General features: G+C 43.4%; 1 protein-coding gene and 1 pseudogene across 10 annotated transcripts in view; one reads left to right on the plus strand and one right to left on the minus strand.

Annotated features, from left to right (window-relative positions):
* The window catches only part of gramd1ba (GRAM domain containing 1Ba), a 369,918-nt gene that overhangs the window by 340,610 nt on the left and 2,722 nt on the right, over positions 1–26,586 (plus strand). For all 10 annotated transcript variants that reach the window (XM_051931902.1, XM_051931899.1, XM_028810431.2 and 7 more), the window contains 7 exons: positions 1,368–1,486; positions 6,801–6,943; positions 9,433–9,536; positions 11,236–11,436; positions 14,850–14,940; positions 20,623–20,730; positions 22,699–22,819. In XM_051931902.1, coding sequence (XP_051787862.1) covers positions 1,368–1,486; positions 6,801–6,943; positions 9,433–9,536; positions 11,236–11,436; positions 14,850–14,940; positions 20,623–20,730; positions 22,699–22,819 — 887 coding nt within the window. The remainder of the gene's footprint in view (positions 1–1,367; positions 1,487–6,800; positions 6,944–9,432; positions 9,537–11,235; positions 11,437–14,849; positions 14,941–20,622; positions 20,731–22,698; positions 22,820–26,586) is intronic.
* LOC114658271 (ferritin, middle subunit-like) lies at positions 15,472–20,218 on the minus strand (annotated as a pseudogene).

The raw sequence follows: 26,586 nt of genomic DNA on the forward strand, positions 1-26,586 counted from the left end.
TGTTTCTTTTTTATCGTTCTCTTTGACATTTCCCATTGAGATGAACTTCTTCCTTTTTCCATACTGGTTTGAACTGATTAGTTTTTCTCACAAGGAAAGTAATTACCAAAGTGGGTCTTCTATGTTAATGTCCTAGATCCAGCAGTCCCAGGTGGCATTTGGCACTTGTTCTTCTCTAAAAATATGCCCCAGCGCCACATGTGCATCCCTGACTCCTTCCTTTCCTGTTTTAATACCCTAAACGTGTACTCAGTGTAGAGGACTCTATCAGACTCCATTTACCTGAATATACAAAACCACACCAGTGCTCCACATTTTTCTTTCTGCAGTGACCACCATGCCCAGGTTCTTTTCTGACACTTCTCTCTGTAGTGTAAGCTCGTTCAGGTTAAATGACACTGTCAGGGTCACCTTGCAGGCCTCCAGGGCTGAACAAACCAGCAGGCCTTGTGAACTACAGATCATCAATTTAGCCACTAGGGGGCCACACTGACTGCAGAATGGAAACACAGCATCATGCAAATCTTGTTCCTGTTACCTGAGGTCTGCCATCTTCTTCTGCTTCATCTTCATCTTCATCTTCTTCTAAGCACTTGTTCTGTGCCTTAGTTAAACCCTCTCAAGTGTGTTTGCCCCCTAAATATGTATTCACACCCATCAGACATTTTTTCAGGCATCCTGCTCATTAATGGCTGGAGTGGTGGCTCTAAGGCTCGGGATCTGCAATGGCAATCAGATGGTAACACCACAAGTGACTCCACTCCATTGTAGCCCCTTGAGTAAGATCCTTAACCTGCGACCTCTCCATCCTGGGTGTGACGTTAACCCGCATTCAGCCCGGCAAGTAGGGCCTCCAACCTGTTGGGAAAACTTGGGAGATGGTGGCAGGATTGGCACTCCAGCCACCGTATAAAAAACCTCCCACTGTTCCATCCCATTTGAACTCGTGTGGTGCTGAGGTGTCACCCTTTGCACGGCTGCACTTGGGTCCTAAATTTGGGGTCCTGAGGTGGTGTGTCGTGTGGTGGGAGTGGCAAAGCGCTTTATCAACCTCTCTGCTCATTAATGGCTTAGTCCCCCAAACGTCCAACCACTGGCTGACCTCCACACACAGAGGGTGCAGACCCGGCCCAGCAGCTCAGCAGTCGTTCAGTCCAACATGATGGTGGCAGAGACGTGTGATCTGGGAATCAGTTATTTATGACTTTTTCCACGCCCTTTTTTATTTATGACTCTTTTCCACGCCCTTTGACCTCTCTGTTCCCCTGGACTGCACGAGAGGCTGCACAGGGTGTCCTGACACCAGCGACTCTCTGCCCTCTTCCTTTGTTTAAATTCATTTCTCCTGTTGGTCTTGTTTCTCACAGACATGGTGTATCATCCTTGGAGAAAGGAAGACAATGGCAACCAGACGAGGGAGATCATGTATACAATCACGCTAACCAACCCTCTAGCGCCTAAAACTGCCACGGTCACCGAAACACAGGTAGGAGGTTTGTGTGTCACTCCCAGATGACATTTCAGTGCCGAAGCAACCCTGTAGGTACGACTGCAGCCATAGATTATTAGATCATTCTGGTCAGAGGCGTCAGATAACTCAATTGACAAACGATTATGGCGTTAACACTTTTATTTTATTTTATTTTTTAAACAATTCCTTCCCAGAGTATGAGGTTTTGAATATTTCTAGCTTGGTGTTTTGTTCATGTGTTGCCTCTGGAATGAAGTTTTTCTTTCTATTTACTATAATCAGTGTTAATATGCACCGCCATAATGTTATATCATTTCTAGAGGCTCGTCGTCAAAATGCACTCCCTGTTGCCAGGGGGCGTGTTCTCAGAGGTCGCGGCCTTTGCCGTCATTGGTGCAGCAGAGCTCTCATTATCTGGGATTTGGATCAGAACTGAGAGCTCCTGTGCAGGTTCTTCTTCTCAGTTTTTCTCCTGTTGGTATTGAAATTATTTGTATCTCCTGTGCCTGCTGTTCTTGTTCAGTGTTTCAGTCTCATGTTTCTGATTTTGACTGTGCTCATCTGCAACATCGTCACTGCTCAGTGCGCCAGTGCCATTTAATAGCAGGTGTGGCCACTAGGGGTCATCACATATCTATATTACTAAACGAAGGTTGTATATATGCACGGATGCCAGACGCCAGAAGCAAGCCATGCCGAAAGCGCATGCGCAGAGCACCTCAGTGCCACAAAGTCAAACCCAGCGGCTTCCCAGAGTCAGTAGGTGGCACCCAAACAACACAACACAACCTGTAAACTAAACTTGAAGTAAAGCGTGCACGCCAGGTTGTATTTATGCATGGATGCCAGAGGCCAGAAGCAAGCCGTGCACAATACAACTGCCGCCCAAAGGCGTACGCGCACACCACCGCATATACAACATTCGTTTAGTAATGTAGATCTCCAAACCCGGATCCGCTGCCATCGTCACTTCAGCACGTGAATCTGCCGCCGTCAGCAAACGTCTTCTAGCTAACGACACAGCCATAGAAAAACAAAAACGAGACCGCATGGATAAAAACGATGGACAAAGGTGCCTACAACGCGCTTCTGAAACACCAGAACCAAAGGAGTCACGGCTCCAAAAAGAAACAACTTTAGTACAAATATATTTATTTAATTAAATGAAAACTTTCCCAGGATGCACCCACCCTCCATGATTTTTCATCCCTCCAAAGATCGGAGGGAACAGAAAGCGATTGCCATTCTTGGATTTGCGATTCTTTCGGTTTACTGGTATTAGAATATTAGAACATTAGAACACTCTAGAAGAGAACAGGCCATTCAGCCCAACAAAGCCCGCTAGTCCTGTCCACTTATTTCTTCCAAAAAAAAAAACATTGTGTTTTTGAAAGTCCATAAAGTCTTAAATAGTGTTTTAGTTAGTTAAAAAGTCTTTATAATTAGTTGTTTTCTTTCTATGTGCCTTTCACGTCTTAAATTGTACTTATTATGTTCATCTTCCTATCTGACTAATTTCTATAGTTCCTTTCATATAATTTGTGAAGCATTTTTTATAGCTATCTACGTGTTTTAACTATAATAATACCTGTTTTATATAGCGCCGTTCTTATCTAATTATTAAATAACACTTTTCACAGCTATCATTTTGAATAGTTCTGTAGCTTTAATATGGTGGCTTATATACTCGTTTTCATATCTGTTTGAACATTAGAACACTCTAGACGAGAACAGGCCATTCAGCCCAACAAAGCTCACCAGTCCTGTCCACTTATTTCTTCCAAAATAACATCAAGTCGAGTTTTGAAAGTCCCCAACGTCTTACTGTCTACCACGCTACTTGGTAGCCTATTCCAAGTGTCTATCGTTCTTTGTGTAAAGAAAAAATTATGAAATTTGCCTTTAACAGTTTTCAGCGGGTTGGTAAATGGGTGGATGTGGGTTTCCTCCGGGCACTCCGGTTTCCTCCCACAGTCCAAAGACATGCAGGTTAGGTGGATTGGCGATTCTAAATTTGGCCCTAGTGTGAGCTTGGTGTGTGCTTGGTGTGTGGGTGTGTTTATGTGTGTCCTGCGGTGGGTTGGCACCCTGCCCAGGACTGGTTCCTGCCTTGTGCCCTGTGTTGGCTGGGATTGGCTCCAGCAGACCCCCGTGACCCTGTGTTCGGATTCAGCGGGTTGGAAAATGGATGGATGGATGGATGAAGTTTCCAACTGTCTCCCTGTGTTCTTGATGAACTCATTTTAAAGTCACCATCTTGATCCACTGGACTAATTCCCTTCATAATTTTAAACACTTCAGTCAGGTCTCCTCTTAATCTTCTTTTTCTTAAACTGTAAAGGCTCAGTTCTTTTCATCTTTTCTCATAACTCATCCCCTGTAGCCCCTCAATCAGCCCAGTTGCTCTCCTCTGGACCTTTTCTGGTCCTGTTATGTCCTTTTTGTAGACTGGAGACCAAAACTGCACCCAATACTCCAGATGAGGCCTCACCAGTGTGTTATAAACCTTGAGTGTCACCTCTTGTGACTTGTACTCCACACATCAAGGCGCTATATAACCTAACATTCTGTTAGCCTTCTTAATGTCTTCTGAACACTCTCTGGACGTTGATAGTGTCATAATTTTAACTCTTTCATGGCTGACGTTGACTTTTGTCGAAATTCAGGGGTAGAGGACGGTAATCGGCCGTAAACTGCCACAAAACTGTGGGCGGAGTGGTGGCTCTGAGACTAAGGATCTGCGCTGGTATCCAGAAGGTTGCCGGTTTGAATCCCCGTCACTGCCAAAAGAGATCCTACTCTGCTGGGCCCTTGAGCAAGACCCTTAACCTGTAATTGCTCCAGGGGCGCTGTACAATGGCTGACCCTGCGCTCTAACCCCAAGGGGTATGCGAAAACTAACAAATTTCTAATACGAGAAATCGTATAAGACGAAATAAAGAACAAAAAAAAAAAAGAACTCGCCCTTACATTTTAGTCTGACTCTCTTTGCTTGAAGGAAAGTTACGTAGCTTTGCTGATTTGACCTCGGATTCCCTGCGTGTGCATGAGTAGTAAAGAGCAAACAGTCTCTAAAATGGCATCGACATCTGGCGAGACTAAAGCAAATATGCAAAGCAAAATACTCCATGGACATATTATGTATTATCACTGAATCGGACTCAGACTTTTCAGAGTTTGAAGCAAGTGATTTGGAGATGGACATCAAAAACAAAAGTGAGGTACCAGCATCAGCCTATCAGTCCCCAGGTGATCGTGGTGCTGAACACGTCTGTGTAGTTGATACACCTACAGCAGCGTTCGCCTAGGAAGACCACCACTTATAATGACAAGAGGAACAAATCATATTGTGTCACACTGCGGCTGCCACCATCGCCCAACTGCTCTGCAAAGACAGAGAGGTAGCCGGCCCGTTGTGCATTCCTGCTGGCCATCGAGCTGCCCCTGTGCTGCCACTGCAGCCAGAGATGCACAACAGGCGCCAACAGCAGCCACAGCACGTAGAACAGACATTTTATGTTGATTTATGTGTGAAACCAGTGCATTGTGAGCTTTTCAGAAAGCTGTGTTTTTTAGAAAAAATATTCAGCCTTCAAAGAGTTAAACTCTCCTCACGTCTCCTCTTAATCTTCTTTTGCTTAAACTCTAAAGGCTCGGCTCTTTTCATCTTTCCTTATAACTCATCCCCAACACAAGGGTCATGTCGATCGTGCGGATCAAGCGCTGACATTCTACCCTCTCATGTGCAAGCAACGGAGAAAATATTGAAAGAAAAGTGCGACAAAGGATCACGCGCCTGCTGTCCCGATTGCAACAGTGGGCTGAGCATTGGTGACGGTGACGAAGGACCTGCACCAAATCTGCATCAGTACAGTGGGGGACACCAGACAGATTTATGCGGTATTAACATATATACACATGATAACATTCCTTCTTGTTGACGGGTTTAGGCTCATTTGTTTGGAGGGTAAACGACTGATTATGTGTGACGTCCGTCTGTACGGTCTGCCGCTCCTCAGTACTCCACATCACACTCGCCGGCCTTAGCGTGAGCAGCTCATGGGCGTCCTCGGCTGTAACCTAAACCTGAAGGCTGACACAACTTGGTCATCGACCACAACTCGGCACACCAGTGATACATAACCCCCACCATGCTGCATTCTGTTGGGGGTGCCCCCCCCCCCCTCACCCAGCTAACCCTGCGTGAAAGAAAGTGCCATTCTCCCCACATCAGGTACCATGTGTGTACTGCATTACATCAGTCCATTCAAGATTTAGCATTTATTAAAATAGAATAATAAGACGCAAACAAAATGAAATGAGTAATAGAAAATAATAATTAATAGTAAAGTCTGCATGGAGAGCCCTATTAAAAACCCTGTATACCCCGTCTTCCAAGTCACAAACCTTTAAATAACACTTTGTATCATGATAACGCTCACGTGTGTGTCAGGCGAAAGGTCGTCTTGATGATCGTTCAGCAGTAGCGTTGATGCATGGACGCCATCTCTTATCTCCAGGTGGATGGATTCTCCTTAATGCCCCATAAGCAGCACATGTGGCTCTGGACCTTGTGACGTCACACACACGATTGGTGAAACCCCCTGGAGATGAACTGCTTGTCCCAGAAGCTTCTCTGACTTGTCAAGGGTGCTTTATCTGTATCATCTGTCGTTAAGTTGTAAATTTAATGTGAGTTATGCACCACGTTATGTAACGGACATCAGGCATGGGCTGGCGTTCCGGCCTGGACGGCTCATGGCCCATTACCTGGCCGGAAGGACAGTTTTCTGGAAGGAAATTCACACGGACTATTTGCCTCCCAGACACATTAGATGGCAGTCCTCCTGGGCAGTGGTGCCTACATGGATGCCAGCAGGGCAAGCTGGGATTTGTAGTCCAGTAGTGCAGCCTTGTGGTATTACATCCGTGCCACGAGGGGAGCTGCAGAAACACATCGTCCCCATTCTAGGGAACTTCCGCCTCACCCTGGAAGTACCTCCAGCAGCAGAGTCATGACACCAGAAGTGCTCCTGAGTCTTCTTTAAAAGATGCCAAGGTCAGAGTCAGGAGGAAGTGGACAACGGTCACCAGAGGAAGAAAGAGAGAAAGGCAGAAGGTAGAGAAAGGAAGGCTTGTGCTGTGAGACTGTTATATCACACTTTCATATCTTTATTGTAATAAATTGTCATTTAAATTCGGATTTGTGTTGGTGTTGGAGTGTTGGTGCCCCCTTTACTGGTTCCACAGGACTGAAACAAAAAACAGAGCCCACGTTCTCCCAGCCCCTCCAAGGCCTCACTTTGTGTGTTCCTTGTTGTATTTTCAGACTCTGTACAAGGCCAGTCAAGAGAGCGAGTGTTACGTCATCGACGCCGAGGTCATAACGCACGACGTCCCGTATCACGACTACTTCTACACTCTCAACCGCTACACGTTAACACGAGTCGCCAAGAACAAGTGTCGTCTCAGGTAAGCGGCCACCGATGGTGTCGGGGACTGGCAGGCTGTTAACGCCCTGAACTAGCGAGGGCAGCTTTCAGGCAGGTTAATAAAAGTTGGGGGTTTGTCGATCAGCCTGTCATCGTCGTCATGGTGTATCAGCACCCATCCTAATCTGTACTGTCAAAGACGTTTAAGAAAAGATAACATTCAGGAGGTTTTATGGCAAGAAAACCTTAAATGGAAAATAAACTCCACTGAAGTATTTGGTGGGTCAAAATTGACCCAAAGGAAGTGGCAAGGGTAAAACTTTGTTTAGAAAGTGTGCAAAATTTATAATTAGTGTATTTTACGAATGACACGATTCCAATGCATTTCTGAAATTTAAATTCTGAGATCCCTTTCCCCACTGATCATTAAGAGGCAGGATCATTAATGGACAATTAATGACAAATTAATTGACTAACAATTAATAGCCTCCTATGTTTCACACCTATAACACACAGATCTGAATGTCACATTTGCAAAAATTTATTGCTAGTTAAGTTAGATTAATGACAAATAATGAAAAATGATAATAGATTGATGTCCAGTTAATGATTAATTAATTGATTAATTATTATTCAATTACAAATGATTATTAGCCAGATCTTGTGGGGTCAATGGCCAACGAGGTTTCATGCCTTTAACACAGGCATCTGTGAATGTCACAGTCTCAGAGATTAATGGCCAGCTAGGTTTGATTAATGAGAGAGTGTAATCGATTAATGGCCAGTTAATGATTAATTAATTAATTATTTTTTAATAACGGATAATGAGGGATCAATGGCCAACTAGGTTTCATGCCTTTAACACAGACATCTCTGAATGTCACAGTCTCAAGAGATTAATGGCCAGTTAGGTTAAATTGTGAATTTCCCATTGGGATTAATAAAGTATCTATCTATCTATCTATCTATCTATCTATCTATCTATCTATCTATCTATCTATCTATCTATCTATCTATCTATCTATCTATTAAGGATAGTGCTAGATTAATGACCAGATTAATCTATTATCAGCTAATGAATGACTAATTTGTGATTAATGACCAGATAATGATAAATGAACAGCCAGCTCGGTTTCATGCCTATCAATTCAGACATCTCTGAATGTCACAATCTCTCAGATTAATGGCCAGTGCTCTCCATTAATTCTGATTCCCAGTAGGACTTCCAAGGTCACTTCCGGCCACATATGGCTTTACAAAACCCCTGTGGTCATCTGTCCAGAGCTCCCCCTAGTGGCCCCAGCTTTCCCTGCCTGGCAGTTGACTAATTTTTACCAAAAGTCACCAGGTGACCCAGCAGGGTGCCTCGATGGCGGCTTCACAATGTCCCCTGTCATATGGCTAGGCCAGAAATCGCCCCTACGAAACTCCTGGGGTCACCTTACTCAGAGCTCCCACTGGTGGCCCCAGGTATCCCGGCTAAGACTGCTGGCTCACTTTTACCAAGACAACTTTGCAGGGGCCTCAATAGCAGCCTCTCGCTGCCCCGCAATCACAAGGCTGAGGGACGTTTAAAGTTCCATGTTGCCTTCCCCACTGCCCTTTCTATTACATTGTCATTCTCTAACTCACCGTTTCTCAACCTTTAAGTATTTACGACCCGAGTTTTCATAAGTTTTAATCACTCCCTCCTAATGTTTTTTTGAAAGGAGCCCACTAATACCAATTTGTTCTTTTTTAATTAATGATATAATGTGAATTTCCCCTTGGGATTAATAAAGTATCTATCTATCTATCTATCTATCTATCTATCTATCTATCTATCTATCTATCTATCTATCTATCTATCTATCTATCTATCTATCTATCTATCTATCTATCTATCTATCTATCTATCTATCTATCTATCTATCTATCTATCTATCTCATAGATGCATATTTTATTATACCTACTTAACTTTTACCGACATTTATCTAACTCTATATTTATTTTTCTAGTATCAGAATGTAGTTTAAGTTCATTTGTTTTGGTTTCAATAGATGCATTTTTCATATTTTTGATTCTCATTTTCTTTTTTTCACATCTTCGCACCCCCCCCCCCCCTTTTGTTAATTTGCGCCCCGCCCCACAGATTGAGAACCACTGCTGTAACTTGAGGGACTCTCTTCACTCCTTCATCTTCTGACATCCCAGATGGGACAGGGTCTCCAAAACTTGACCACAATTACCTTTACAAACTCTAAATGAAAATGCCTTATGTCTGCCAGTGTGTATAAACACATTTGTCAGAATCCTTTAAGTTTGTATTTTTTCTGTAACAGGTATGGCCTGTTATCTTTATTTAGCTGCCATGCACCTCCTCAGGTTATTTTGTCCAAGTGTGCTGTGCTTGTTGTTGCTCCTGACTGTGTGTGTGTGTGTGTGTGTGTGTGTGTGTGTGTGTGTTCGTTCTTTGTTACTCCTGTGTGGCCTGCTGTGCCTGCCCTGTTGCCATGGAAACACAGATAAACGTCTTGTTTGCCTTGCAGGGTGTCCACTGAACTCCGGTACAGAAAGCAACCCTGGGGGCTGGTCAAGAGCTTCATTGAAAAGAACTTCTGGAGCGGCCTGGATGATTACTTCCGACATTTAGGTACGTGTTGTCTTGTGTACTTTATACGTTACCTTGGCGTGTTGCTGTTTGACTTCTCATCTAGGATTCTGGTGTGACCCCGCAGTATGCTGAATCATAAAGTCCATTGCACTCGTAGACGTTAGGGGTGAGGCCCTGGCAGAGTCGGCCACTTTGCACACTTTGGTGTCCCAGGTTTGTTTGTTGTCTCGGTGCACAACCTTAAATCCGTCCTTATCATGCTGCTTGATCCATTTCAAAATCATGGGGAGGGGCAAAGTGGTTATTTTAGGTAGAGGAGAAGTAACCCTGGACAGAGTGCCAGTGTGCCACAGGGCACCCCACACCGAGTCCTCAGAGAACTTAACACACTTGTCATTGGGATGTGGAAGGAACACTGCATCCCTGGGAATATATGTAAAGGTAGGGTATGACAGGTCATGAAGCGGAAAAATATTTGGGACACCAGTCAGGTCATCCCGTTTAATAAAGAAGTCCAACCAAAAAAAAAAAATAAAATCACACCTTTCTGGCTTCAATACACAGAGTGTGTGGGCAAAATAAACAGCAAAGAAATCCGGCTCTTTGCCGAGGTAAATCGAGAATATTCACTGGAGGCTCCGTCCGGTGGGCTGCTCTGTTCACAAATGACGCCTCCTTCTGGGCGCCTGGCATTCTTGTCTTACGCAGGCAGGAAGGGGCGGGGCTAAGTGCCTGCACTGGGCAGTTTCTCAGAGCTGCGGGGAGAGAAGAAGAGCACATTATTGACAGCGCCCCGGCGGGTCATCACATACCCCGATTGAGCCTGTAAGGGAGGGTGTCCTCAGAGGCACATGCGTGACCATATACTCTATATATATATTACACACAGTATTTTTTTTTATATTATAATATTTGTTGCGCCTTTAGTGGGTAAAAACTTTCCCTACATCTTCTGGTGTGAGTGCCAATGGTCCTGTATCAAAAGGAGGAGTGACAACAGGGGCTATGCAGAAAGTCTGGGCTCTTCTGTTATCCTGTTTGCTTTTCTGAAGCCGTGAATGTTGTGTATGCCACGAGCCGATGGCAGTTGAGGTGCTTGTCACCATTTGCACCACCCTGTGCTGTGCTTTATCGTCACATCTCTGTGTTCTGCTTTTGCCACTCCAGCATTTTGGATCCTTTCTGTCTTCTGTATCTTTCAGCCCTCGATTCTTAAATAAAATGTCTCATCCTGGGGGTTTCTGGTTCTTTCAGATCTCAGTGTGCTTCAGGTGTAGACTCCAGTAGTCAGACCTTGTCAGATTTCAGGGTCTCGTGACTTTGTGATCATGGGTGCCAATCTGTTTAACCTGCGGCTATAGGCAGTCATTCTGGTTTTAAATGCGTCATCTTTTTGTTGTGTGCCTTCTGTTTTTGACAGACTCTACCCAGGTGGTACATACAGACCTCCCTTGATGGGCCAAACTCTGTAACGTCAAACTGCTTCATATTTTGATTTAGAAAGTCAGCGCGGCCACATACAGGTTGTGAGCCAATTATTTCCCTCCTCTGGCCACTGAGGGGTGCTATGTCAATCCGAGATAATGAGATCTCCCATTGAATTTTCAAGGACACTCACTGGTTTGGCTGTTCTTCCCTTAGGTGCAGCTTGGTTCAAAAGACCACTTCAAGCAAGCACTTTATTGTCATTGTGTAACACAATGAAATTACTTCTCTCCTGTTCTGACTCTCCCAACAGAGATTGAGTTGACAAAGGTTGAGGCGACGTTCATCGAGTCCCACCGACAGTCACCCAAGGAAAAGAACACGAAGGCTTCAACCGTGAGGAGACGGAAAAGGCCGCTTGCCCACATCCGGGCCCAGCACATGGAAGAAGTGGTCAGTCCGGTCACCACGCCCACAGATGAAGAGGTCATTCACAGAATCAAGCATGTGGCAGGTACGGCTATAGCCTTAGCTGTTCTTGTGGTCTAGTGTGTGGATGAGTGTGTGTGTGTGTTCTGGTGCCCTGTTCAGGCTCTAGCTTTGCACTCTGTTATCTAGTTAGGATAGGCTCTAACATTCCCCCGTGACTCTAGACTGGATTAAGCTGGTTAGAAAATGACAAGACATTCAAAATACAAAACTAGTCCCACCATATATCAAAATGTCTCACAAGGGAGAGAGAAACTGTAAAGCTCTGGCGTCTTAACAGAAAATCTTTCAAATATGAAGATATTTATTGAAATAAATCAAAAATAACAAACTAGCAACAAAGGATTTGCCTAAACATACAGTCGAAGGCAAATTAGTCCAAATCTATAATCCGATAACAAAACTCCAAAGACAGAAGCAAAATAAATTGAAATAAATCATAAAGCATTCTCAACAGACTGCTACACAAACTCTGTGGTTCACTGCTCTGTTGTATTGTAATATCAGTGGTGGGCCGTCAGGGCCTGCAAGGCCTTCTCTGCTGGCCTAAAAAAATATCTGAATCAAAAACTGATGTTAATTATATTTTGTCCATGAATACTTATTAAATAATTCCAAATAGTCTGTCCGCTTCCTTTCATAGCTTTTCCGATGGTTGTGCTGCTTCCAGACATGTATTTTCATATTAAAGCATTTAACCAATCACATTTCAGCCATCATTTGTTGCCAGGCAGGGTCAAAGTCAAAGAAGTCTGCCCGGAGGCCTTCACAATCCGTTCTGCAGGCCCTCTAACACAAAATAAATGTCGATTAAACTGTTGCTTCAACCAATCAGATTTTGAGTTGGTTTCACTAGGGCCCTCTAGCAGGCGTACGGCAACATCACCGTATTCAGACCCGTTGATTGGATAGGATGGTGTAATATTAAAATCTGAATGAGAGCATCATGGGGCAGCTGTACACATTGGTATGTTTGGCGGTGAGCATTCCCGTGTCCATTGCTTCTGTCGAGCGGACATTTTCAGCCCTAAAGTGAATTAAAACTTATGCCAGAAATACAACAGGGCAGGTTTGACTTTCAGCATTAGCTTCGATGGCGATAGAAAGGGACTTCGTGATAGAACTGAAGCGCACGGATAATCTGTACGACAGAGTAATTGAACTGTTTTTGAGGAAAGAAAGGAGGATGGATTTTGTTTACAAATAATCCAAATTTTTGGTGAGTAAAATGTTGCAATTTTCCTAAATAATATTGCAAGTTTATGAGTTATTATTGATGTTTTTTATGTGTGTTGCGGGCTGTAGCTGCAGTGTCTGCGATGCAACAGCTCTTTATATTGTATTTCTGCATATTAAGATGGTTTTTATAACCATAAATTAGTTTTTGAGGGGCGGGTTGATTCAGACGGAGCACTACTGAAGGCCTAGGTGTGAAATGTGCGGTCCACCACTGTGTAATATAAAGGCAAAGGGAGGAGCCAGCAGCAGAGATGTCAGGGTGACCCCTCCTTCTGTGGCTCCGCCCACAAAGTTCTCTTGTGGATTGCAATATAAAGGCAAAGGGCGGAGCCAGCAGCAGAGATTTTGAGATGGCCCCGCCTTCTGTGGCTCCACCCACAAAGTACTCTTTTTAGATTGCAATATACAGGGAAAGGGAGGAGCCAGCAGCAGAGATGTCAGGTTGGCCCTTCCTTCTGTGTCTCTGTCCACAAAGTAAAAGTAGCACATTTAAAGTGACAGTGTGTGATTATTAAATATTTAACTAGCACAATAAAAATAATCATCCAGAATTAACCAAAACAATAATAAAACAATAAATACACATTCGTTCTGGATGTAACATATTAACTGCATACTTTGTTTTTTTTTTGTTTTTTTGTAATTGTCTAGACATCCCATTTTTGTGAATTTTGTTCCTTGTAATAATTGTAATATAAAGAGGACGTCATGTCTTTAACCAGCTGCTACAAAGATATAATGTGCCACAGACTGTACTGTACTGTAGATCCACCACTATTATATTGTATTGAGGATTACTTGTGTGTTCTGTTCTCTGTATTGTGTTGTGTTTACCCCCCTTTTTTTTTTTTGACACCCACTTCATGCCCAACATACCTAGATGAGGGTCTCTCTTTGAAATGCCTTTCCCAATGTTTATTTAATTTTATTCCCCACAAGGGTTTCTTATGGGAGTTTTCCTTTGTCTTTTTAGAGAGTCAAGGCTTGTCAAAAGTCAGGGCCTGTTAAAGACCATTGCGGCAATCGTTGTGTGATTTTGGGTGATACAAAAATAAATTGTATTGTGTTTTATTGTATCGTGAACAAAAAAATGACAAAGGGAGCTCTCCACTGTCTTTGATTTAACAGACATTTAAAACATTTGACTTTTTTGATTGCTTGATTAATAAGTTGTGTCCCATTTTAAGACTGAAAATCTGGTCAGCCTAGCTGCTTGGTATCAGCCCTGCCTATGTTGAGCCTAAGGAGGCGTGGCCACCTAATCAGGTGGGGAGATTGGGGGGGTGGCCCACAGGCCCACAGCTCAGTTGTATTTATGCCAAAGCTAAAGAGGGTTTGACAACTTCAACATTGTGTTTGTTTTTTCTCAATTCCTGTTCTTGAATTTGCTGGCTTTGGCCCCGCTTTGTCTTTTAAGGTACCATCTTCTGTTTGGCCGATTCTTGGATTTGTTTGCCTGAGGGCATTTCTTTTACTGCTTTGCCTTTTTTGAAATTCAATATTTAAAGATCAAGGAGTTTTGTCTTTGTTTCTGTTCTTTAAAAGCCCATGTGTGGGCCTCTGTAGGCTTGAAGCCTTCTTTCCTTTTGAGTTTGGGCCCAGGCTGCCTGTGGTGAGGCTCAGACAATGAAATAATAAGAGCAGGCCTGGCCTCTTGTGTGAGTTTTCTGAGGCCTGCTCCTGTTTTTATGCTTTTTCGTGCCAAGGTGTTACAACAGTAACCTGTCCCATTTACACCCATTTGCACATTTATGTGTGTGTATTATGGAGCTGCTCCTGACTGAGTGTGTGTCCCAGTGCTGATGTAATAGAATTTCTCATGGATGGATGGCGTCTCATCCACATGATTGGAGCATTGATGCCAAGTGGCCCTGACTCTGTTCTGGTGGCCTGTTAAGCCAACTAATCCACTATATTTACATTATCAGCCACCCATAAAAGATTTATGTCACTGTGAGGACATTGAGGAGGTGGCGTAAACACATCTCTCTTCTAAGACCAGAGATGTCACCAGAGAGCCTCACCCTCGCCACTCTTTCTTCTTCCGCATGCGTTGAATTCCAAAGGCGTGGTTACTCCCTCGAGTTTACATTTGGCTTTCTTGCAGGGCTGAGGTCGCCAACTGAATGTGCCCGCCTGTTTATTTAGGAGGTCGGCCACATGTAACGTCCTCCCTGTGCTCCTTCTTTTGTTTTTCAGGTTCCACGCAAACTAAACACGTCCCAGATGACCTTTCCGGAGGCCTCGCTTTGTACAGTGTTTCCAAGTTGCTGCTAATCATTAGTTTTGTGTAAGTAGACATGTCTGCCTTCCGCTCTCCTTGGCCGATGGAGATCAGCTGGTGCTGCTGATGAAAGTCGGGTACTCGCACTGTGAAGGTTTGCCTGTCGAGAGCTGAAGGAGAGACTCGGTTTTATTTTATTTTTATTTTTTTCTCCACCACAGCGAGCCAGATACTGTACATGATGAAGTGGACACTCTGGACTGCATTGCATTGTGGTCCTTGCTGGCTCATGAAATTCAGACGGAGTTACTTAAACTCCTAAAACTAAGAAGCCTTACTCTTACTTCAAATGCTAGAAGCAGCAGGCTTCTGGCCTGCACAAAGAGTGGGAAAGGCCCTTGAAATTCAAACAGAAAAGGGAAAGGGGGACCACCTAAGACCCCTCACCCACAATAACAAAAGCAGTACTTTATTTTAGAAATTTAGTACAAAATACTCCAAATCAGAAACACAAACTGGACCAAGAAGGAATCAACATGTGATGCCTAAACACAACAAGGCTACTATTTAGTCCATAGTCCGGAAAGTAAAAGTTCATAAATAGCAAAGAAATTATCTTTTTTTTTTGTTTTAATGGAATGTTTACTAAACACAATATAAAATTGGGTTAACTGCTCTCCTTCAGGGAGAGTTTATAAAACAAGTATTCTGGCAACCCACTGCTGGTAGCTCCAGTCTCGTTCAAGATGCTTATGTAGTCGCCCATTTTCTTGATGATTTACATTCATAGATTAACAGTCGATAAAGCAATTAATCATTAGAACCATCTTGATGAGAACAGGCCATTCAGCCCAACAAAGCTCACCAGTCCTGTCCACTTATTTCTTCCAAAAAAACATCAAGTCGAGTTTTGAAGGTCCCTAAAATCTTACTGTCTACCACACTACCTGGTCACCTATTCCAAGTGTCTATCATTCTTTGTGTAATGTTTGTGTGAAATTGAAAAATGACTCATTTTAAAATAACAGTCTCGATCCACTGCACTAATTCCTTTCATAATTTTAAACACTTCAATCAGGTCTCCTCTTAATCTTCTTTTTCTTAAACTGTAAAGGCTTAGCTCTTTTCATCTTTCCTCATAACTCATACCCTTCAGCCCTGGAATCAGCCCAGTCGCTCTCCTGTGGACCTTTTCTAGTGCTGCTATGTCCTTTTTGTAGCCTGGAGACCAAAACTGCACCCAGTACTCCAGATGAGGCCTCACCAGTGTGTTATAAAGCTTTAGCAGAACCTCCTGTGACTTGTACTCCACACATCAAGGCGCTATATAACCTAACATTCTGTTTGCCTTCTTAATGGCTTCTGAACACTGTCTGGAGGTTGATGGCTTAGAGTCCACTATGACTCCTAAATCCTTCTCATAAGGTGGACTCTCGATTTTGTGACCGCCCATTGTGTATTCAGACCTCACATTTTTACTTCCTATGTGTTATTCTTTACATTTACTGACATTAAATTTTATCTGCCACAAATCTGCTCAAGCTGGTATGCTATCCAAGTCGTTCTGTGATGATATAACGGATTCCAAATGATCTTCTAATCCACCTATCTTGGTATCATCTGCAAACATAACCAGCTTGTTGCTTACAGTATATTCCTATCTAAATCATTTCTATATATTAATACTAGCTGATTACCCAGTGGCTTCGCTCACTGAGTGCAAGGGAAAAAAATAAAATGTAGTCTATAAGTTATTAAACCGTAAACACATTAACATTTTAAGAAGTAACGATACATTGAGCACTATTGGAGTGGTTTGAGGTAAACTACATTTTAAAGGTGGTATAACACAACAGGTAAGTATTACTAATGGCAGCTAAAATGTATTTGGATCATCTGTCGGTAGTAGATCCCTTTTGAAAGGCGCTACACAACCGCTGTGGTATAGAAGTTACATTTTCTATGTGATCGTCCAAATTTCTGCCTGACAACCTTGCACTATGTCCCTGTGATTTAAGAGAAAAATAATTCTGATAAATGTGGACGCTGCCCTCCCGTGCTTAACGGGCAGAAGGTCCAAACAATTCCCAAGTCCAACACTTTACATGAAGAAGTCTGTACATCTTCTTAGATGTAAACTCTCCATCTTCTTAAAATAATTGATCACAACTGCAACCTTGAATGTTGCGGGGTTTTAGTGACCCGAACTCACCTTAAGGGACAAACAGAGTCCTGCTTTGATGGCGCCGATTACACTCATTTGCAAAGATTTCCACTCTCCCAGGAGCCGACGGGGCACTTGAAGCATCACAAACAGTGCGAGAAGAGAGGACACTGCCCGACTCGTTGTTTACAGCTCAGCGCAGTTAAAAAGTAGAAAGACGCAAAGCTATTTTCCTCATTTCTTCTACTATCAAATACTGCCAACTAGAAAAAAGTTACAATGTGGCAGTTTCCGCGACAGTCACGTGGACAAATAAATAAAACTTCTTGGCGTGTTTGTGTTTACTTCTTTTTAATATCAGTACAATAACTCTCACACAAATAATAACAATTCGTAAAGACGATATAAAAATGGCATCCACAAATGAAGTGATTGCTTTCTGTATTATAATTTGTTCTGTGGTCATACGTAATTTATATCGCGTGGTCATACGTAATTTCTGTTTTATACGTAATTGCCATATCGCGTGGTCATACATAATTTCCATTTTATACCTAATTTCCACATCGCGTGGTCATACGTAATTTCCGTTTTATACGTAATTTCCATTTTATACGTAATTTCCATATCGCGTGGTCATACGTAATTTCCGTTTTATACGTAATTTCCATATCGCGTGGTCATTCGTAATTTCCGTTTTATACATAATTTCCATATCGCGTTGTCATACGTAATTTCCGTTTTATACGTAATTTCCATATCGCGTCGTCATACGTAATTTCCGTTTTATACGTAATTTCCATATCGCGTGGTCATTCATAATTTCCGTTTTATACGTAATTTCCATATCGCGTGGTCATTCGTAATTTCCGTTTTATACGTAATTTCCATATCGCGTGGTCATACGTAATTTCCGTTTTATACGTAATTTCCATATCGCGTGGTCATACGTAATTTCCATTTTATATGTAATTTCCATATCGCGTGGTCATACATAATTTCCCTTTCAAACGCAAAAAGAATTTTATATATATAGATTAGCAGCGGCCCCAGCACTGCCCCCTTCTGGTCACCACTCTTAACATCAGCCAATCCTGATGAGGTTGCTTGCACCATCATCCTCGACTTCCTGTGTCTGAGCCAATTCAGCACCCACCTAAAACATCACCCTGAACTGCCACTTCTTTTAGTTGGATGCCCAACCTCTCATGTGGCACCTTATCAAATGCTTTCTGAAAGTTCAGATCAATAACATCATGTGCTCCACTTTGATCGTATCCTTTTGTTGCCTCCTCATAGAATTCCAGCATGTTAGTAAAACACGACCTCCCTCTCCTGACCCCACGCTGACTGTTCCTAATAACTCCTGGCCTTGTCAAGTGTTGTTCAATCTTATCCTTAATAATTCCTTCCGTTTATTTTCCTGTGATGCACGTTAAGCTTACTGGCCTATAGTTGCTTGGATCTTCCTCGTAACCCTTTTTATATAATGGGATGATATTTACCATTTGCCAGTCCTTTGGAATCTCTCCAGTGCGCAGTGACTTCCTAAATCCAGTGATTTTTCACCTCTTCATTCAGAAAGTGGCTTCCTAGGATGTCACAGAGATGAGGGTCCCCACGGTCAGATGCCATTTTGTGAAGATCTAGTAAAGCCTCCTCCAGCTTTAGAGCGGCCTGCATGGCATCAAGACCACAGGCCCCCACTCATCCTTTTCCGGTTTCTTGATGTTGTCTTGAGGGATGGTGTGACCCCCCCCCCCCTTTTGTTGTGATATTCCCTCAGCTCCTGTGCATGCTCATTCCCTTCATAACTTTGCTCTTAGAAGAATTTTGCAAAGCCTTCCAGGGCCACATCATCACGTCTGAAGGGGTGAAACATCGACATGTAGCTGTAGGAGGCGGTCGACTCCATGTTAACCACGCGGCTGATGGCGGCTTCACAGTCGCTGTGGTAGTTCTGGCGAACTTGGGATGCCATCGTGAGACTTCCTCTAATGACTGAAATAAACAATGAAGTCGGAAAATGTGGACAGCGTAGGACCTGGGGGTTCCATTCAATCACTGTTGAAGCTGGACTTATTCCTACTCCTACCAATTTGAAATCCGCAAAGAAATGAAATCTAAATCCAAAATGGAGCCCGGCAAGAAACGTTTAACGATGAAGGCCGAAGCACTGCATGACAGCCACTGTTATCTTCTAAAAGTCTGGGGGGCACTTGGCACAAATGTAAAGTATGTTGGCCCCCCTCTTATGACCAGTGGCAGTAAGAATAAAAGCCTCTGTGTAAATGCCTGTCCGCCAGGGTCTTGTGGGGACCCTCAATGGGGCCTGTAATCCCAAACTGAACCAGGTGCCATCACCGATAGGTATCGCCACCTAATGATGTCTAAGCAGGCTGATTCGACAGACTGCACACATTCACACTGCTTTCCACTGTTGCCACCTTTCAACGGGTGTGCTATTGATGGACCCCCTCTTTATATTTCATCGGGGGGCTTCAGTTCAGTCGCTCAGCCACATTTCTAAAGAGATGTCCATGTCCGTGCGACTGGCTTTCTGATTCTTGGCCCTCGTCTCACTTTCTCCATATCCCCCCTAAGCACTCCTTGTTTTTTTGGTGGGCTCTCTGTGTCCTGCACTTTCTCCCTCTGTCACTCTCTTTCAAACTGGACCAGTGATTGTCTAAGAATATTAATCATTAAATCATAATCATGTCCTGATGCTGCAGATCCCTCATTCCTTCCTTCCAGCCTTCTGCCCCCATATCTGTCTCTGTGTCCCCCTTTCCTTGTTTTTTAATTTGATTTTCCCAATTTATAACAGTAAAGCTCCTGTGTTAAAGCAGCCTCTCCCACTAGTGACCACCCTAAAGACATGCACCCCGCCTTGTTGATGTTGTCCAGCCTCGCCCGCCCTGTCTGTCTAATAATGTGCTCTTGTTTCTGTTTCCTTTTTCTGCTCTCATTAGGATCTGTCTGAGGTAGACGACTTTACCGATGCTTGCCGTTTTGTTTGCTGCCCTCATGTTTACCTGTCATGTGAAAGCTTTAAATGACTTCAGTGCTCAGGGCTTTGTTCATTGGCCTCCTTAATGGAAATGGCATTCATAGGAGGTCTGATCCCACCTGAACCAGTATCAGGGTGGGTTAACACGGTCCTGGTAGGCTACAGGCCTTTATGTCACTTACTTGATACAAGGCCAGTCTGATATAGTCAATGAGCAGTGGTGTGAGTGGCTTGCATTGACAACGGGGGTCTGCTCATCTCCAGGAACCTCCTTTAGAGGAAATGTCAGGAAGAATAAAGAGGGAGAATGAGAAGAAAAACGGAAAAACTTGGAGGAGCAACAGAGAAAACACTGTAAAGTTAAATTAGGGGTTGAGGCAAACTTTTTAATGGTCAGATCAGCTGCAGTACAGTCCCGGTGGTCTTCCAGGACTTGGTTAACCCACCCTGCTGCAGTGTGTTTCTGTGTCACCCTAAACCTTCACTCATCTCTTCCTTCTTACATTTGCTAGAAATGCCCAGTAGACTCCTGGCCTTCCACCCCATTGACTCTCTTCTCCCATGTCCTTCGCAGCTTGGTGTTATTAGTGTTCCTCAATATGATGCTCTTCTACAAACTCTGGATGCTGGAGTACACGACGCAAAGCCTGACGACGTGGCAGGGCCTGCGCCTTCAGGAGAGGTGAGTCATCTTCCTCATCTGTCTCCTCATCATGTGCTGTGCCTTTCCTGTCTCTCTGTCTATCCGCAGTATCTATAGGGTTGTTGCTGCACTCTTGGGATGGGTGGCACCTCAGCTCATGTTGGGTCTGCCTGCCTGTCTGTTATACAGCACTTTCATTTCCATCAATCGACTGTATGACTTTCTACCTACTATGTACTCGCTCTGTTCTGTATTATATAGTTTACTATCTATTATATAGTGCCTTTCATATCTATCTATCTATCTATCTATCTATCTATCTATCTATCTATCTATCTATCTATCTATCTATCTATCTATCTATCTCTATCATATAGTGCCTTTCATATCTATCTATCTATCTATCTATCTATCTATCTATCTATCTATCTATCTATCTATCTATCTATCTATCTATCTATCTATCTATCATATAGTGCCTTTCATATCTATCTATCTATCTATCTATCTATCTATCTATCTATCTATCTATCTATCTATCTGTCTATCATATAGTGCCTTTCCTATCTATCTATCTATCTATCTATCTATCTATCTATCTATCTATCTATCTATCTATCTATCTATCTATCATATAGTGCCTTTCATATCTATCTATCTATCTATCTATCTATCTATCTATCTATCTATCTATCTATCTATCTATCTATCTATCTATCTATCTTATAGTGTCTTTCCTATCTATCTATCTATCTATCTATCTATCTATCTATCTATCTATCTATCTATCTATCTATCTATCTATCTATCTATCATATAGTGCCTTTCCTATCTATCTATCTATCTATCTATCTATCTATCTATCTATCTATCTATCTATCTATCTATCTATCTATCTATCTATCTATCATATAGTGCCTTATCTATCTATCTATCTATCTATCTATCTATCTATCTATCTATCTATCTATCTATCTATCTATCTATCTATCTATCTATCTATCTATCTATCTATCTATCTATCTATCATATAGTGCCTTTCCTATCTATCTATCTATCTATCTATCTATCTATCTATCTATCTATCTATCTATCTATCTATCTATCTATCTATCTATCTATCTATCTATCTATCTATCTGTCTATCATATAGTGCCTTTCTTTATCTATCTGCCCATCTCTCTGTGTGCACAGGCCCTTTCAGATGGCTGTCAGATGTATATACTTTATTTATTTTTATAGTTTTTTTCATTTTCCCTTCTGATTAGTTTCATTTTAATGATGTCTTGAAGTAATTAGGCCATTTCAGAGTGTTGTGTGCCCCTCACAGTGTACCTTTTTCTGCGCTCTTGTCTTTTCAATGTGAAACATGAGGTACTTTGTAGTCTGTTTTTGGAGGTCTGCTGCTGAGTTGTTTCACGGGGGTCCCATTCTGAGACTGAGGCTCCTGACCTTCATCTCTGTGATTTTATGCGTTGTGCTCCTACCACGTGATTGGCTGATTTGATTGTTGTATGGTTAAGCAGGTGTACAGGTGGTCCTAATCATTTGCTCAGTGTGTGTTGCATGTGATTAAAGGATGTGTGGGGTGGTGTGGGGGTCTTACAGGCCTTAAGAAGTGATTGTCAAATAAAGAACGTCATAGACAGACCTAACCTGACAGCCTGAGATGTGTTAAGACCTGAGTTACCTCAAATGTCTCAGAGTCGCTCGGTCCACAGTGAGAGGGACACCGTAGTCCGTTTCGATGTCTAATTGTCACTCTCTCTCTTTTTTGAATCTAACTTCTGGTGGAGGGGTTTTAAGTGGGGGTTCGTATCAGCCAGCCGTTCACTTGCCATTTTCATTCAGATTGAGCTTATCAGTGACATGAGTGCATCATGGCGGGACTTTTTCCCCTGTCATTACAACACAGCACTGGCTCCCTTCTCTATCTGTAGCCCCACAGGTGGGCACCTCCACAGCCCAGGGGCTGCTTTCTTAAACTCTGCCGCCTCTTGTTTGCAGCAAACTGCCGCAGTCACAGATGGAGTGGGCTCAGCTACTGGAGTCGCAGCAGCGCTACCACGACTCGGAGCTGCAGAAGTGGAGGGAGATCATCAAGTCCTCAGTGCTCCTCTTGGACCAGGTCAGTAGAGTGGGCTCTGGCTGGGCAGACTTGCCTCATTTTGGGTGGCTTTCGTGAGGTCCCCATGACAGGCCTTTGTGTCCCAGCTTCTTGAGTCTTTTTTTGGTTTATTTTGAGGCACAGCCAAGGACAAATTCAAGGTAACAGTCAAGGATTAGGGGGTCCCATGTTCAGTCCTGGGGTATGCCTGTGTCTGCGGATTTTCATGCCAACCAGTTTTCCAAATGAATGGTTCACTCTTACTTCTAAATGGTCTGCTTGGTTCGTTCATCTTTTTCTTCTCTTATTTTGCCACTATTTTTATATCAAAACCAAACTCTCCTTTTCCATATTCTTTTTGATTCACTTTTTCCCATGGAGTTTATTCCCTAATGGCCAACTGCTGGCGATTAGTGATGAGCAGGCAGACGCAGGTGCGGACGACACTGAACCTTCAAGCAGATCCGCTGCTCGCATTTGCATGTGTTTGCTTAGCAGACGCTTTTATCCAAAGCAACTTCCAAATAAGGGCAACCTAATCAGGTAATGGGGGGACTGCCACAGGATGTGTGTATGTTTGTGTATATAGTGTGGCCACAAGGGAGTGCCACCGAGACCTAAACCTCAGGCACAATGCCACCCATTGCGGTCCTGGGTCCAAATAAAGCATTTGATTACACACCCATGAATCACCAACTGTGCAAAAGCAGCCAACCTCAAAACTACACCCATGGACCTCTTCTTTCTCTCCTTCCACTCCTCTTGTTGAGTGTCACCCCACACCTCTCAACCCCTCCAAGTGAGGTGGTGGGCTCCTTTTAAGCAGGACCCCATGAATGCTTTCTGGTGCCATAGTGTGTCCTCTTGGGAACACATCTGGGTCATGTGAAAACGCAGGAAGGTCCTCCCCTGACAGTGGTCTCTGACATCACCCAGGGACCCCGACAGCTCTGCAGTTCTGGCTCCGGCAGGTGTCTAAACTGGAATGCCTCGGAAGGACCACTGCCACCTGTTGTACGGGGGATGGAACTGCTCCTGGGATTCTGGCTTCCTCTGGCCCGTGCTTTATATTGTCACGCTTGAGTCACAGAATTGCACAGAAAACAGAGAAGGTTGAAGAGACAGGAATCTTATTCAAACACTGCAAACCAACATTTGTCTCTTTTAAAAGGTTTCAAATGTGCTCCTTGACAGGATAGAGTTGACAGTTCCGTCTCTCAATTAAAAGTATGCACAGGTATCTTCTTCTTCTTTGAAGGAGTACGCGTCAGGAGCAGGAAAAGTCTGAGAGAGAGAAAGGGAGAAGCAGAACAATCAATTCCAAACTGACAGAAGCCCGTACAAGCTTTTTAAGTAAGTAGATTAGATAGATAGATAGATAGATAGATAGATAGATAGATAGATAGATAGATAGATAGATAGATAGATAGATAGATAGATAGATAGATAGATAGATAGATAGATAGATAGATAGATAGATAGATAGATAGATAGATAGATAGATAGATAGATACTTTATTAATCCCAATGGGAAATTCACATTCTTCAGCAGCAGCATACTGATACAATAAATAATATTAAATTAAAGAATGATAATAATGCAGGTGAAAAACAGACAATAACTATGTATAATGTTAAATGTTAACGTTTACCCCCCCGGATGGAATTAAATCGTCGCATAGTTTGGGGTAGAAACGATCTCCTCAATCTGTCAGTGGAGCAGGACGGTGACAGCAGTCTGTCGCTGAAGCTGCTCTTCTGTCTGGAGATGATACTATTAAGTGGATGCAGTGGATTCTCCATAATTGACAGGAGCCTGCTGAGCGCCCTTCGCTCTGCCACAGATGTTAAACTGTCCAGCTCCATGCCAACAAGAGAGCTTGCCTTCCTCACGAGTTTGTCCAGACGTGGACGTGGAGTACTGTGCGAGAGGCATATCACGCGACAGAGCCGCCAGAAAGGTAAGGAGCAATGAAGAAGAAGGTAGTCTGTCAGCATTTATCAGGGGTTTACCCAGCAGCGTCTGTAATCTCTGGAGGTACGATCAGCCCCCCCGGCTCACAATATATGCAGTAGCAAGAAGTCAAGATACCTGCCTGTCCTTCACTACACTTTCAATTTGTATATAGATATCGATAAATATATAGACTAGAGGCCTTCACCCACTGCTCGCTTCACTCGCCAACTCCCCGGCCTGCACTACGCACCAGCAACTTTGTGTCTCCGCCGCTCATCTTTTCATCCTTGTGGATACGCCTCTTCATTGGGAAGAAACACTACTTTTCCCTGATGGCAACACGAATTAGATGATCTATAAGTCTCCAACTTAAAGTTTGAATCCAAACAATATATTCGATCTCTTTTCGTTGTTTTGTTATTTCACCGAGTAATAATTTCCATTTGTTTGCGCTAATGTGATATTTATGATCCTTTTTTTGAGACTTTCGAATTTTCGTACTTTCATTATCTCTAACCTGCTCTGCATGTGTGCTGCACCAATGTTTTTGAATTCTTTATGACTTTCTACTTTGTCATCTACTCTTTGTCTTTTATTTCCAGCCCAAGGTATGGTTAAATCTCTTGGCACAAAGTCTCGTCTCACAGGACGTGAAAGTGTCTCTCTGAAAAAGTCACGTCTCGTCACATAGATAGATAGATAGATACTTTATTAATCCCAAGAAGAAATTCACATGCGGCACGGTGGCACAGTGGTAGCGCTGCTGCCTCGCAGTTAGGAGACCCAGGTTCGCTTCCCGGGTCCTCCCTGTGTGGAGTTTGCATGTTCTCCCCGTGTCAGCGTGGGTTTCCTCCGGGCACTCCGGTTTTCTCCCACAGTCCAAAGACATGCAGGTTAGGTGGATTGGCGATTCTAAATTGGCCCTATTGTGTGCTTGGTGTGTGGGTGTGTTTGTGTGTGTCCTGTGGTGGGTTGGCACCCTGCCCGGGATTGGTTCCTGCCTTGTGCCCTATGTTGGCTGGGATTGGCTCCAGCAGACCCCCGTGACTCTGTGTTCGGATTCAGCGGGTTGGAAAGTGGATGGATGGATGGAAATTCACATACTCCAGCAGCAGCATACTGATACAAAAAAACAATATTAAATTAAAGAATAATAAAAATGTAGGTAAAAACAGACAATAACTTTGTTTAATTTTAACGTTTACCCCCCCGGGTGGAATTGAAGAGTCGCATAGTGTGGGAGAGGAACGATCTCCTCAGTCTGTCAGTGGAGCAGGACGGTGACAGCAGTCTGTTGCTGAAGCTGCTCCTCTGTCTGGAGATGATCCTGTTTAGTGGATGCAGTGGATTCTCCATAATTGATAGGAGTCTGCTCAGCGCCCGTTGCTCTGCCACGGATGTCAAACTGTCCAGCTTCATGCCTACAATAGAGCCTGCTTTCCTCACCAGTTTGTCCAAGCATGAGGCGTCTTTCTTCTTAATGCTGCCTCCCCAGCACACCACCGCGTAGAAGAGGGTGCTCATAACAACCGTTTGATAGAACATCTGCAGCATCTTATTGCAGATATTGAAGGACGCCAGCCTTCTAAGGAAGTATAGTCGGCTCTGTCCTCTCTTACACAGAGCATCAGTATTTGCAGTCCAGTCCAATTTATCATCCAGCTGCACTCCCAGATATTTATAGGTCTGCACCATCTGCACACAGTCACCTGTGATGATCACTGGGTCTATGAGGGGTCTAGGCCTCCTAAAATCCACCACCAGCTCCTTGGTTTTGCTGGTGTTCAGGTGTAGGTGGTTTGAGTCGCACCATTTAACAAAGTCCTTGATG

This window comes from Erpetoichthys calabaricus, chromosome 9 (genome assembly GCF_900747795.2).
Source record: "Erpetoichthys calabaricus chromosome 9, fErpCal1.3, whole genome shotgun sequence".
NCBI lineage: Eukaryota > Metazoa > Chordata > Cladistia > Polypteriformes > Polypteridae > Erpetoichthys > Erpetoichthys calabaricus.